Source organism: Neltuma alba, unplaced genomic scaffold (genome assembly GCF_004799145.2).
Source record: "Neltuma alba isolate B1F8T4 unplaced genomic scaffold, ASM479914v2 tig00005204_pilon, whole genome shotgun sequence".
NCBI lineage: Eukaryota > Viridiplantae > Streptophyta > Magnoliopsida > Fabales > Fabaceae > Neltuma > Neltuma alba.
Window position 1 is genome coordinate 18,740 of NW_021634019.1, and position 15,452 is coordinate 34,191.

At 31.5% G+C, this 15,452-nt stretch overlaps 1 protein-coding gene across 1 annotated transcript; it reads left to right on the plus strand.

Annotated features, from left to right (window-relative positions):
• The first annotated feature begins 1,548 nt into the window (after window positions 1-1,548).
• LOC114747103 (transcription factor MYB41-like) lies at window positions 1,549-3,311 on the plus strand. The gene is made up of 3 exons (XM_028935390.1): window positions 1,549-1,687; window positions 2,138-2,267; window positions 2,453-3,311. Exons 1-3 carry the CDS (start codon window positions 1,549-1,551, stop codon window positions 3,309-3,311), a joined length of 1,128 nt encoding a protein of 375 aa, XP_028791223.1.
• Window positions 3,312-15,452: the final 12,141 nt, after the last annotated feature.

Sequence of the window (15,452 nt, forward strand, 5' to 3'; positions counted from 1 at the left end):
AAACTGCTAGTAGTACGCGTTACATGCCCAACCGATCAACATTTAGGATATGTTAAAATTGGCGAAGCATATAGTAGTAGGGTACTTGTGTTACAGTGATTCAAGTGATTCTTCAGAGTACAAATTTCTTTTAAGATAATACTTTTTGGGCACAAAATACCGTTTAGCCATTTTTCAGGTAGAACTAGAGTATCCCTAAATTATATTAGACTTAAAGCTAATCCTTTTCAGATTGGAATAGCCCTCCCAACAAATACACTTATCAATATTCAAATTTGTATTTTTCTCCTTATAACAACTTGTTAATACCTTTTAGCCCTTTTGTTAAAGCCTAAATACTTCCAACATGTGATATTGCGAGTATTTACTCATGCTTTAAACTGAAGCCCTGTAAATTTGATGAGAAGAGCGAACACAAGTAAATATAAATTTTATTGGAATCACGGGTTTGATATCAATACATTTACTCTGGTTTCAAATTTATGTACGGTTCTGATTTCTTTCTTCTCCATGCTATTCCACTCCTTCCCTCTTAATTATTCTCTCCAACATTCTTTCTTTTTCTTAATAATTTTGCAGTACACCTCATTCGATTTGCCCACATTTTTCTATTTTTTTTCCTTGGTCGGTAATCCAACACGTTTTTTTTAGTAATCAAAAGTCAAAATTTTAATGGGGTGTACCAAACCCTCTGAGTCCCTAAATTTGTATGGTCTCTCTCGCAGGTCATGTCTGAATTGGATTTCAAACAGTGACTAAACCATACTCCTTGGGTTTCAGCAAACAAAAGTGATCTTAGCATTAATTATATCGACTAATTTATTTTTTATTATAATTAAATTGATAATTAACTCATTAATAATTTGTTGGCAAAAAATTAATTCATTAAGTCTCTTTCTGTACGGATGTGTTTGAAATACATTTGTGTTTAAAAAAAATTACTACATTCATATGTTTAAATAAATTCATCATTTAAAGTTTTTTAAGTTATAAAATTAACAAAAGTGTAAAATAAATGTATTAAAATTATTTTTTATATGACGGGTATTCAAATAATCTTTCAATAAAAATTATTTCAAAAGGGGTGGAAATTATGTAATTTAATTGTCAGTTAACATTTGAATGGATAAAAATATAATCTTGAAAATAAAGAGGGGTTGGTTTCTATGAACATACCTTTTGAATTTTAGAGAAGTGTATATAACTTCTCAAATTTAAAAGGAAGTTTTGATAGTAGTTAAAATGAAATAGAAAGGGAGGACAATATAAGTTTAGGTCATATCTATGACTTTCTTCATCTACCTGTATTTCCTTTCTCCAGCTAACTCCACTCTCTGATCGTCTCTTAGCTCTCTCTCTCTCTCTAGCATATTTTTCGAAGGATCTAAAAGTGAATATATCCTATATATATATATATATATATATATATAATATCTCCCCGACCTGCAGCTTTCTTTCACCTCGCTTAATATCTGTTTCATAGCCCGCTCTTTCTCTTGTGCTTATACATCGTTCTAGTTTCTTCTGGCATTTCCTGGAAACTATATAATGGTGAAGTCATCGTCGTGCTGTGAGAAACTAGGAGGGTTAAAGAAAGGACCATGGACTCCTGAAGAAGACCAGAAGCTGGTGGCTTATATTCATCAACGTGGCCAAGGAAGCTGGTCTTCCTTGCCAGCAAAAGCTGGTAATTAACTGATTTCCCTATCTCTTGTTTCACACACAGACATGCGCCTCGAAATATCCTATTGCTAACTTCTTTTCATCATCCGACTGTTACGAGAAATCAATAGAATAAAATTTCACTACCTGAAAGACTACTTTTTTTTTGAGTTACAGCATAATGATGGTACATGATAATAAGTAGATAATTAAACATTTTATCTATCTGTTAAAGAAGACGAAGAATACTTTGTACGTTTTGGTGACCAAAAAGGAGTCAGGAGATGTGAGTAGCTCCCATATACTCACTTTTGACTCTTCATTTTCGATCTCTTCAGTTCTTTAAACACCTGATATGTACTCACACTCCTAAATAATCTGTATTCTTAATGTCTTCCTGGTGAGGAATTCTGCATAGACAAGGCTCAGCTAGAAGAATTTTTGCGTGTGTGTGTGTGTAACGACTAATTTGCAGGGCTTCGGAGATGTGGGAAGAGCTGCAGATTGAGGTGGACTAATTACTTAAGACCTGATATAAAACGAGGCAAGTTCAGTTTGAAGGAAGATCAAATCATTATTCAACTTCACGCTCTTCTTGGAAACAGGTAATTATAAGCGTCAACCGTAATCATTCCATGCATGTTAATCAGATAGTTTCCTAATAAAGAAGTAAACATGTCATGAGAATATCATATTTTACCTTTCTATTATAGTACACTTTCTTTCTTCATAAATATTATGATTACTAAATATAGTTTTCATCGGGTTTATTTTGTCATGCACGTTCAAGATGGTCGGTGATAGCTCATCATTTGCCAAAGAGAACAGACAACGAGATCAAGAACCACTGGAACACCCGCCTTAAGAAGAGGCTCACCAGAATGGGTATCGACCCCAACACCCACAAGCCCATCAACGAAGCCGCCAACCTCTGCCATATGGCTCAGTGGGAGATTGCTCGGCTCCAAGCCGAAGCCAGACAAGTCAAAGAACATTCCAAACTTCAGCTCCAGAACCAGCTCGGCTCCTCCTCCTCTTCCCACCAGCCTTCAGTGACTCGGCTCGTCCTCAACAAGGTCACACCTCGCCCATCGCCACCTCCCTGCCTCGACGTGCTCAAGGCATGGCAGAATTCATGGTCGTCCGCCACGTCGAAGCCCTCAACAGAGAACACCCCCAAAACGCATAGCATGTACGCTATGATGCTCGCCACCGACGACTTCGAGTCACCGTCGTCCATGTTGAGCTTCCCGGACACCGCCCCTCTCAATAACTCCGAATGTACCAACAGTAATACTACCTTTGGGCTGATCAATCAAATTTTACTTCCTTCCTTCTCCACCACCATCGTCGCAAATGATGGTGGAACCATGACTGGGCAAAGCGACAGTGAAGCATGGGGAAACAAGGTGCGATGCTTGGGAGACGACTGCAATATTACGGCGGCAGTGGAAGCATTCAGATCAACAGGGTATAACTGTAATTCCATGGAAGGTCTCCTTAATGACGACTTCTTGGTGTGTGGACATAATGAGATGTCTCCATCGCCGCAACAAAACTTGGGACCGTCGGGTGTTGGAGATGACTGGGAAGCCATTGTTGACCTGATCAAAGGTTCGCACCCATCACCTGCTTTCCCAGTGTTGTGAAACCCGTACGTTGAGGAATATTTAGACCTTTTTTTTTTTTTTTTGCCATGAGAAATATTTAGAGTTTTGCTGATTAGTGTTGGACCATAATTAGCCATGCATGTTTGACGTAGTTTTAATTTGAGAAGGTTGCGCTGTCTGAATTGACTCGTCGGAATAAGCATATTATTGTGAGTCTAGGTTTAGCTTCGTGATAACCTGTGTTTTATGTTATTACGCCTTTTTATATGTATTCACAAGTTACTCTTTCTTATATATATAATTCCTAAATATGAGATACTGGTTAATATAATTGGAGTTATATATATATATATATATGTGGAGTTATCCATTAAGGTTATTTGAAAGGATATTTGCTCATTAGAATGAGGATTTATTTGGTTATTGATTTTAAGTTTAAATTTGAATTACTATTTTTCCCTTATTTTAGGGCTCTATAAATAATCCTAGAATTTCTCAATTGTATTCAAACTTAATTATTGAATAAAATATTCATATTTCCCTGGCATTTCCTTTACTCTTTCATCTCTATATACTTATTCCTTCCTTCCTCACGAGTCACGACATGATGATAAAGCCTTTGAACTCCAAAAGATTTGTACCATCTTCATTATTCATGAAATTGACAAGCAAAGGTTGCAATCCCACCCTATATAGCCATTTCACCCGAAAAAGTTTGGTTTGTAGCGGATGAACATTGGTGGAGTTAGGGAAGAAGACGGTATAGAAAAGAAGAAAAATGACAGCATGAGATCTACATGCATCATTTCCATTAGATGTGATACTAATAAGAATTGAGTTATAAATTTAGTGAAACTATAAAAATTGAGTCGCAACAAGTTGAATTATAAGATTTGAGTCATACAACTGGTGAAACTGTAATAATTAATTTTTTTAATAGTCAAATATAAAGTTGTCATAACGTGAACAATTGTTGATGAACCAATTGGGAAATCATATGTAAAACAAGAAAGAAGTTTGCTCTTTTACAAATGGGAAGCCAGGGCTTCGTACAACTTAATTCAAAAGTTTGCAAGTTTCTTCAGATGTCGAGGGATTTTTGAAAGAGCCAAGAGTGATGTTACTCATCATTTATAATATTATTCTTTTAGCTTTTTGAATTGCGAAATCACTGATTAAGATTTTATAATCAAGCGATTTTAACATTTTATTTGTAATTAATAATACGGATAACCTATTCAATCTGTATTATAATATTAATATAGTTGATCTTTAACATGACTTAATCAATTTTAATTTTAAATATTTCTTTTAATAATATTAATTGTTACAGGTATACTGTTAAGAAATATGTTCTATAAGGATTAACGCATGTATTCGAAAAAGAATATAATCTTTTCCATTCGGTTCAACACCAGGAGTATTAGTTTTTTTTTTTTTAATCGAACTTCTGTCAATACCCTTAGTTCAAAAAACATGAAGACTATCAATATCATTATGTCAACTAAAACTTAAAAATTTACAAAACTAATACAATAGTTTTTCAATTCATTCTCATCTAAAGTTTTCACTTAAATAAAAAACCAAAAATAGTTTCATATATTACACGTATAATTACAATGGACAATTAGGTAGTTTTATATATAATCAAACTTACATTGATTTCCCCGAAAAAGGTCCATGATCCTATGTGATAATGAACACTACTTATCCGGATTAAACAGATTACTTATAGTGATTTTCTAGTATTACCTCTAGTTTTAAATATAAGAGCTAATTGACTAATTTGAGTAGATTAAAAAAATAAGTTAAGTTAGTTATTCGTAATAAGTATGTGTTGTGTTTTTCTAAAATATCCTTCTTAATCAAATGTATTGATTAGAACCATCATATTTAGAAGGATTAACTTGTACAAAATACATAAATATAAAAAACAAATTGGATTGAGATCTTATACTTATGAGTAAAATAAAAGTCAAATGAAATCTTATATTAAATAACAGAGGTAGTTCACTACTTATCAGCGTCCTATACAGCTCTTTGGGAACTGCATAATTAATTTGGATCTTTTAGTGGGGAAACAAAGGAGTTAAAATTATTAAATCTTGCCATACATAAGTACGGAGCACGTGCAGAAACCTTAGGGCAGGGAACAACTTTAATGAGACGCAATGATGGGAGCAGCAGATAAAACAAGGCTTTCGATTTCCGGGGGTAAAACAATAGGAGCGTAAGGAGTCATCTTTTATAGCAAATTATGAAGTTTCGTGCAATATTTTATGGCATGCAGATGAATCCCATTCAATTTTTTTTCTAATAACATGGCCAATTATATTAAATGACAAAACAAAGGTACATAAAGATAAGGCAGACATAAAATAGTTAGCACACATTGAATACCAACTTAAAAATGAGTAGAGATTGCCCTTTTTTTTCCCCTTCCTATTTTTTCTCCCCTTCTTATGTCAATTTTCTTTTCCTTTCTTTGTTTTTAATTTGGGTTTTGAGAGTGATACTCCTCGAATATTGTTCCGGAAATTATTTTTTTTAAAATACATATTGTTCTGCAAATTATTTTTTTAAAAATGTATATATATTAAATGTGGATAAAATTAAAATTTATTAAATTTTAACACATGATTAATAAAATTTAAAAGTTTTCCTAATTATAATAAAATATGTTAACAGTTCCTATAAACTAGATCATAAAATTACGCGTTTTGGGTTGGAGGAGGGGGAGGTAGCATCAATGACAACATATACTACCTCTAATTCTTAATATAATATCTACTTCACTAATTTAATTAAAAAATTAGTTAAATTAATTATTAATTTTAAAATAGAAAACTCCCTTGCCACGTATAATTCATAGAGATAGTATTGAAAATTCAATCGTAAGTATGAAAAACAAAATAAATTAAAAAGCAGGAAATTTAGTTAAAAGTTCTTATTTGAAAATATAATTGGCTAAAATGATCTATATTTGAGTGAGTGTAATTTTTTTTTTTTGCTATATGTAACATATCATCAATATAATGATGTGCAACAATATATCAAGATGGAAATTATTTACATATAGCGAAAAATATATTGCACATAGTAAAATAAATTTATACTCATAGATCATAATTACACGCACTTAAAATTTTTTTTAGCCAATTAAATTTTTAAACAGTGATTTTTACCAAAATTTCCTGAAAAAATCTTATATTTATAATTAAATTTAACATTCAATTAACTCTTATATCCGACTCAGAGGTAGTATTATTTAAGGATTCTTCTGTCACGTGGACAAGCAGGACAATCGTGATTATTTTGGGGCAAGTGCGGATGCTGAAGAGATGGAACTCGACCGTTGGGAATCATACGTGGCTATAGCCCCTTTTATTACCAAACAAGGGTTCTCGCCAATATAAATGGAATCAAAATTATAAAAAGACACCAAAAAAATAAAGCAATATGAGAATGCAGAACTGGAAATATGGGATTTATAAGTGTTTTCGGTCCTCCTTCTATTGGGTCATCAATTCTCCCTTCTTCTTATCAAGTAATCGATCACTTCAAGTCTTGGCTTCTATCAAACAATTTGCTCAGCTTAATTAGCATCCGTAGACACAAAACTAATAAGATTATCTTGAAGAACATCATCTCTTTTTGTCAAATATTCGCTCATTTAGATGTAGTAGTATGTAGTACTTTTCATTGTATTATTTAAATTTTCTCATTTTATTCGACTTTAGTTCTATGCATACTTTCTTTTATTTTTAATGTTATTTGATCTTTTTTCCAAACCAAAGAAAAAAAACTGGAATATAGGACAAGACATACTGAGGCTTATTTTAAATATTTAGGACCCTTCAATAAAATTATTTAGAATATACCCTAGAGTCCTAGATTAATTAGGATTTAATTGAATTTTCTTATTATTACCTATCTTAAGATTATTTTAAATTCAACTTTTATTTATTATTTTGAATAAAATAAGGTATCTCCCTCATCTAGATTATCTTATCATCTCCCTCCTTTTACCCTTACCTCGTAAGTTATTATTAATGCCTTTCTAGAAAAGAAAATTCATAAAAATGAAAAATTGAAGTCTTCCATAATTTTGAAGAAATGGTAATGATGATGGTCAGAATTTTCGGTGCATTCATTAATATGTATAATAATTCACATCTTCGTTCATTAATACATAAACCACCTGGGGACCCTCGAAGCCTTGAGGACTGAAACATCTTTAATGATCAAGTGAGAGCAACAGCGCAGTGGGTAATCTACAAGACTTCTCCTTTTCATTAACCGGATCATCTTGATTAAAAAGTTACTCAAAAATAATTAGAGATAATAAATATGTAAAATTATTATTTATAGGGAGAATAAGTATAAGAGAGACAATAAAAAAAGAGTAGTAGAATAAAAAGAATTTAACAAGGTTAGTTTCACACAATATAACGAACTAAAATTTAAATATTTCTAATAGAGGGATATTTGTTTTTAACAAAAAAAAAATTATGAACAAGAGAAAACATGTGGGAGAAGGAGAGTATGAGTGGAAGAAAAATGATGCTTGACCTATGATAATAAATGCATTAAAATTAAAATGAGTAATTAGATGATGACAAAATGATAAATTGGAAAAAAAACTCTAAATATTTCTTACTAATAAAAATAAGCTATAAATAATAATTATTTCTTTTAAAAAGAGGATGGACTTATTTTTATGTTAGCAGAAAGAAAAAAATCTATCTTCGCATTATCATCATCTAAATTCGTTTCATAATTTTCTTCTTAGTTATTCCTTTTTTTATATGTACATATTTATTTTTCTCACCTATATCTTGTCTTATAGCAACCTTTGCATTTGCTATCCTTATGTCTGAACTGACCTGCCGGACAATTATCGATTCTTCCGTACACCTGGAGGACGATTATTTATTTCTTGGCAGGGTGGTAATGATGAAGGACATATTTTATTAGAATATTATTAAAAATTTTGTAAGTTTAATGTATGTATTTTTACCCAAGTTGTTCAAACTCTATGGATATATTTGGAGCTGTTTTTCCCATATTTGCAAATGGTTTTCCTGTAATTTAAACAATCACTTCTTTTCTATTTTTCACGCGAAAAGAGAAGCATATAATGTACAAGTTTTTTTCTCTAAAATTTATTAAAAGTCGCTAAATAACGTTAAGTTAAATTAACAATTGAGACTTTTTTGTTCTATTAATTTATGTGCATATCTTTGTACCCAAGTAAAATTTATTTATGAACAGTTTATGTGTAAATTTACGCCTTAATCCTATTTTATAACAAAGTCATGGCATTATATCGTTTTCCCATCATACTACGGAACCAAAATTCAAACCTAATACAATATAACAAATTTAGAGCATAACTCTATTATACTAGCGACATGATAAATGATGACTGAACTATAAATAAGATTAGACTGTTAGAAAATTAAACAAAATAAGATTAGGGAGTTGGATGTAATTTTATGAACTCATATATCCAACATATTCATAAATAGTTGAATCCGTAATCTTACACTTAAGAAAAATTCAAAAGAGGTGCTTATTATCATTAGATCAAACAACCTGGACCATCTATTAGCTGCTTTGGGCATGGATAAGAGCTGAGAGAATAGTAGTATGGAATGATAGAATCGTGATGAATTGAAAAGAAAGGTGGTAATAAATTGATGTGTTTAAGGCACTTACGTGCCAATAATTCGATGGGCTTGAGGGAGAATGATGTTTAAAAAATTAGTGACACCTTATAACTTCGACTATGAAAGTGAAAACATGGGAATAATCTTTGCATTTCTGGGTTTTCGTGTATTTTCCAGAATTCTTACCTTCGATGGTCGTTCATCTCTTTCTTCTTGGGCTGCTTGACGGGCTTAACTCGGGTGCCCCAACTACTTGCCTAAGTAGTTGGGCTCATTTAGACCCAACAATTTTTTTCTTGCTATATATGGGTATCTTCCTACTAGAAGCAATCCTATTTGAGATGTTCTCAGACACCAAATGTCATCACCTCTTTCAATGAAGATATGAACTTTTATTTATTATATTGTGAAGGATTAGTCTTTTTTCCTAGATCTAATCCCATTAGTTACCCAACACTAGTAACGCCACTGAGGTCAAAAAGAAAGCAACTGAGATTCTCACAAAAAAAAAAAAAAAAAAAGAAAGCAACTGAGATTGTGACCCGGGGGGGCGAAGGGCAACGGACAAAACATCCGAGTATTTCCCTTTTTTTTTTTTTTTGAGGTAGCCGGGGGATTGAACCCTAAATTTAACGCTGCACATCCGGTAACCACTAAAATTTGTGGATGTTTGACTTTGAAGGTGCACTTGAAAGACTAGCCAGATACCCTTAAAAGTTAAATGAGAATAAATTAGGTAGTTTTTCGTTAAACTATTTTATTATGGTTGAAATGGCATATTTTTATTTTAAATTTACCCTAACTTTGGATAAAATGTATGGGAGAAAAAAATTTAAAAAATAAGGCTTAATGTTAATATTTATGAAAAAAGCTGGTTGTTTTATTTTCTTTTATATTTTATACTAAAACACGCTATGATTGTTTGAATAAATTTTTTTTTTTGGAAAAAAGTTATTTTGATACTTTTAATTATTTGGTCTTTCCGTGATATCTGAACGGTTCTAAATTCTAACAATCCCTGGAGGTGGCTTCTCCAAAACCCCATCAACCGGCTTAATAGGATTTGCTTTTTCATCTAATGATGCATTGATTAGCTAAGCTTTGAAGATAAACAATATAGTGACTACTTTCACCCGATCACCAGTTTGTTTTGCACCAATCAGGCTCAGCCACCTGGATAGAGAAGCAAGAGCAGGGAGCTCAGATCAGCTGCGCGCAAGTATTTTTATGTGACTTTGTAATACAATTTGCATTGCATAATGAGTTTTGTATTAAGGATAAAAGAAAGCATGAATTTACAATCGTATCCACGTGCCTCATCCGAAATTTTGGCCATGTTTGGCATTTCTGTCCCTAGGTAGAGAGATTTTTTTTTCTCCACTTAATATAAGTTATTTCATTAAATTTATTATGTAAATGTACAATTTTATTTCCCATTTATTATTTTGTAAGTCAGTTTTGAAGAAGTATATATAATAAATGAGGGTAAGGTTAATGTAAAATGTAAATTTGTCTTAAAAATTACTTTTCATGAGCGTTGGACACTTGGAATTTTTTTTTGGTTCCAAAATTGTGCGATTATAAACTTCTAGGGTGTTGAAGACTTCTGAGTAATTTGATTAAAAAAAATATCTTAAAAAAATTGAACAATGCATCTAAGAGAAGACTCTGATGGGGTCCACCAGAAACTCAGAACTTTCAAAGCCCAGATAATCAAAGAAAGACCCAATGGACCGCTTCTCGTACACAGAGGTCTGGTCCGATTCTTATTCACATGCGGTCGTTAAGGACTTATTGGAGTTGCTTATATTAAGTATTTATAAGTATATTCATGTAAGTTGAAACAAAACTTTCTTCACATTGTTAACTTGTATTCCGTAAATTATGGTTAAGAAGCTGCTTTTGAAGCTTCGTTTTTATGGCATTGGGGCTTCTCATCGTCAAGGATATATAACACCAATAATACACTTTAAAGGATGACCAAAATATTACTCAAATGACAAGCAAAATTCTCTTAAAAGAATTCTTTACCTGCTATATCATCAACAACTGTCTCATCCAACCAAGCGTGTTTGTTTTTCTCCTTCTCTGGGGTTTATGGTTGGTAAATACCATGGCTTTCTACTCTTTTGTATTTAGATAGTGATATTGGTAATGATATGATGATATTAATGATGGGAAAAAAGTTTATTCCGTAAAACATTGTTTTTAATTGGAAAAAAACTACTCCATCGAATCCCAAATACAAAAGCTAGATGTTTGCTTTGGTCCTTAAACTCCCTCATTGATTGCATTATATTAAAAGGATATTCTAGTTTTTAGTGCAAATAATTAAAATGAGTATTTTTTTCATAAATAACCAACATAATTAATTTTTTCCCATATATTCTAGTTTCTAGTGCAAATAATTAAAATGAGTATTTTTTTCCATAAATAACTAACATAATTAATTTTTTTCCCATGTCTATAAATTAGTTATCCAAGGCTAGAGGGATAAAAGTATAGGGAAGGGAGATTAAGAGAGGCAAGAGAAAGAATTTTTTTTTTAATATTCTCAAATAGTATCTCATTACAAAAGACATGCTCTATTTACAAACATAGATTTATGTATCAAAAGTCTCATCAATGTTAAATAACAAATAATGGATAATAAATGAAAGAGCATGAACGTGAGTGAGGAAATGAATCATAGAGTATTGGAATATTGGTAGAACAATAATTGGAGCTAGTTGAGGGGAGATGGACATCCTAATTCCCTTCATAACATTTTCTATTTTTGTCTTTAATTTTTAGCGAACATTATTTTTTCTTATAGTTCTCTTAATAATTTTCGCTTATATGGGATGAAACACTGCATATGCATAGGCCAAGTGAAAGAGGAAACTACTTCTGGCACGTATTTATCGCATGCATTTACTCAAGCATTAAACTGAAGCTCTGTAAAATTTGGTGACAAAAGTCAACAAACACAGAGACGTAATAAATACATGTTTGATTGGAATCACATGCTTGTTATCAATCAAATTAAAACCAATTAATTCTGATTTCCCAATTTGTACGGTTTTTTAATTCGTTGTATCTACATCATTTATATATATACTCTTCTGGTCCTATTTATAAAGCATTTTCAAAGTGTTTCACACATATCAAGAAAAATTTTAAATTTTATTAACTTTCATTTAAAATTTAATGACTTTTCAACTTTATCCCTATTTAATACTCCCTCCGTTCCTTATTATAAGAGACAAATAACTAAATTACGTTGATAAAAAAAACAGTTAAAATTAGTTGAGTACAATTAATGTGTAAAAAGTATAATGTTTTTTCCAACAATGCCCCCATTAATAAGGAGAGAGTATGAAAGAGAACAATTAAATTATTAAAAGAAAGAGAAGTGGGAAGGAGAGAGAGTATGAGTTGGAGACAAAATAAATAGGGGTAAAATAGAAAATTAACACAAAAAAGTAGAGACAACTTTTAAGTGTCTCTTATATATGGGAATATGCTATAAGCATCAAATGTCTCTTATAATAAGGAACGGAGGGAGTATACATTATACCTCATATAAACAAAGTTAACACACAATAATAAATGAGAGGTAAAATTGTATATCCATACAAAAAATTTCTCTTGGTGCCTTATAAATAGGACCAACAAAATATTTTCTCTCTCTGCCTTATAAATAGGACAAGAGGAGTATATATTAAATATAAGACTTATTTTATAGTATAAATCAATTAAAAAAATATATGAAACATAATGAGCTATGCAAAGCCAATTCAGTAATCATATGTAGTAAATAATAGCTCTGTTAAACCTATAGTGCTACTTATCTCTACCAATTGATCATCATACTATTTAAATTGTTGATATTATATGCTAAAATTCAAATGATCATCATCTGAAGTATTACAAAAGCTGATATAGTGTACAAATATAATACTCTTCCGGTTTCAAATATAAGACTATGTATATAATTTCACCACTTCAAAATTTATAAGGGAATTAATATATCACACGCTCTCCCTCACACACGCGTATATGTGTGTGTGTGTGTGTTGCATATTCATATCCCAGGGGCAAATTAATCTTTTCCCTTTTTTTTGGCGTCGGTTAAATTAATCTTTTATTACTTTGTTCCTTCTTTTTTTTTTTTTTCCCGCATGCTTATTTCAAATCTAAGATAATACAGGTATATACGTACAACTTTCTTGCTACATAGTCACCCAAAATGATTTCTTATGATTATTTATTTGGCAGTACTGATGTGAATACTACTTTAATTTGATCAGACGATTCTTCTTCTTCTGTCTATTGTCATTTACAAATGAGTATTATAAACATCATTGTATTACGTCATACATATATATATATATATATATATATATGGAAGATCTGGTAGTTATAAGTTGGATCTTTCTTCTGCTTCCTTTCAACTTGCTTTAGCTCCATCTCGTTTCTTCTTGTCTTCTGGGTTCTGTGAATCCATCGCTAAGTATACAAGTCTCCCCTTTCTTATGTTTTTTTTTTCCACTCATCCAAAATCATCTTTCAAATCTTTCATTTTAAAGTAATTTACAATTTTTATTTTAAAAGGTCAAAGCTTTTCAAGAACCACTGAGAGGAATTGAACTTTATATTTAATATAGATATTCAAATTAGATTTCCTAGTCCGACAAAATTAATGATATTATTTATAATTATCAATTATAATTTATGAAACATGTGATTTATTAGGAAGTTACAAAATGCAAGCCATTCATTGTTCAAGTTGGGTATCAACTATCAGGCAAAGCTTTTACCCTCAAGCAAAGTTGTCATCCGGTTTATGCGCCACTTTAGTTTTAAAAAAATTCTTAAAAAATAATTAATGACATATTTTATTATAAGTACAAAGAACTCCTTAGTCCTCACGTTTTTTCTTAGGGAAAATTGGTTGAAAATACCTATTTGGAAATTTATTTGGGAATTGGTCCCCTCAAATTTTTGAAAAGCTGAGGTCCTATATGCAAATGAAATATTTAAATGAAATTACTATATTGCTTTGAACTAAAATTTTTTTTAAAAAAAGACGAAGTAGAAGAGGGAAATCGGGGCACGCCACACGCATGAGCAAGGGATCGGATGAAGTGACTGCATGGCTAGGTAGGGGAGCGAAGGAATTTCATTTGATTCATTAGGGGAGCAAGTGAAAGCAGCAAAGGAGTTTCATCTTATTCATTAGGGGAGCAAGTGAAAACAGCAAAGGAGTTTCATCTTATTCATTGTTGCAACGTGAGATTAGAATGATGAAAGAATCAGTAAAGACTGGTTAGAGAAAGGCTTGACCTTTAATTTGTTTGCACATTGTTGATCACATTTTGCTTGTTCTGTCTTTGTTTTTTAGTTTATGTATTCACTCATTTTGGGACTGGCATTTTATGTTTGTGTAATACATAGATATATTTGAGCTAGTTCTTATGAAGATGAACTCCAAATCTAAAACCTGAAAAGATCGAAGAAAGATTGTGGATAAATCATAAAGCTAATAGCTAGTTCATATTCAAGCCTTAATTGTTTTATTACTTAATCATTAGTTTTGATATTTATATTGTGTTTTATTTGATATAGTTTTTATGTCCAATGGATATTTCCAATGATTTAGTTTGTAGATATATCTTGACTACATAAATTTGGAGAGAAGCATGGTTAAAAGCGAAGGAAAGAAGAAAGTAGGGAATAGGGTCATTGGACTACATTTGTTTAAACAAGCTTATTGGTCAAACAAAAAAAAGAAAGGCAAGTTTAAGACAATACAAAAAGCAGATGAAAATGCTAGAAAGGCATGGAAGAAGTTATCAAAGGAAAAGAAGAGTGGATATATAACAAAAGCAAAGGAGGAAAGAGATTGTAATGTAGGTCCCTCTTCCATTAAAGAAGGAGAGTTGCGAACACAATGTTCACCCAAACAATTTGTAGAAGTGGCACAGCATGTTAGAAAGAATGAAAGGTTGAGCGCCAAGGCTAATGAAATTCGCTTTGGTTAGATATTACAAGTTACTTGCACAAAGATACATCATGCACTTTGTCATGAATTGATTAGAGCAATTGATCCCATTGCATGTTCAATATGTATTAGAAATTGTGTGCGAAAGATAGAAATGAAGGATGTACAAATAGTAATGGGCTTACCAAATCAAGGAAGGGAAGTCTTAAACGAAACTAATATGGAAAGTGAACTATATAAAAAATTAAGGGAGAAGTTTGAGGGTAAAAGGTTCTTTGACATATAGAAATTGATCATTTCAAGAAAAGAAGAAGATATGTTTGAGTCAATGTTGGTTCTATACACCTTGGGGACATTATTATGTCCTCCTGCAAATGGAAATGTGAGTGCATGATTGTTGAGAATGGTTTGCTATGATAAGACAGATTTGGGTTCTTATAATTGGTGCAATTTGTTGGTTAATGAACTGATGAAGGAGATTGCACAATACAAGAATGCATTAAACAATGGAGTGGGAGGCAA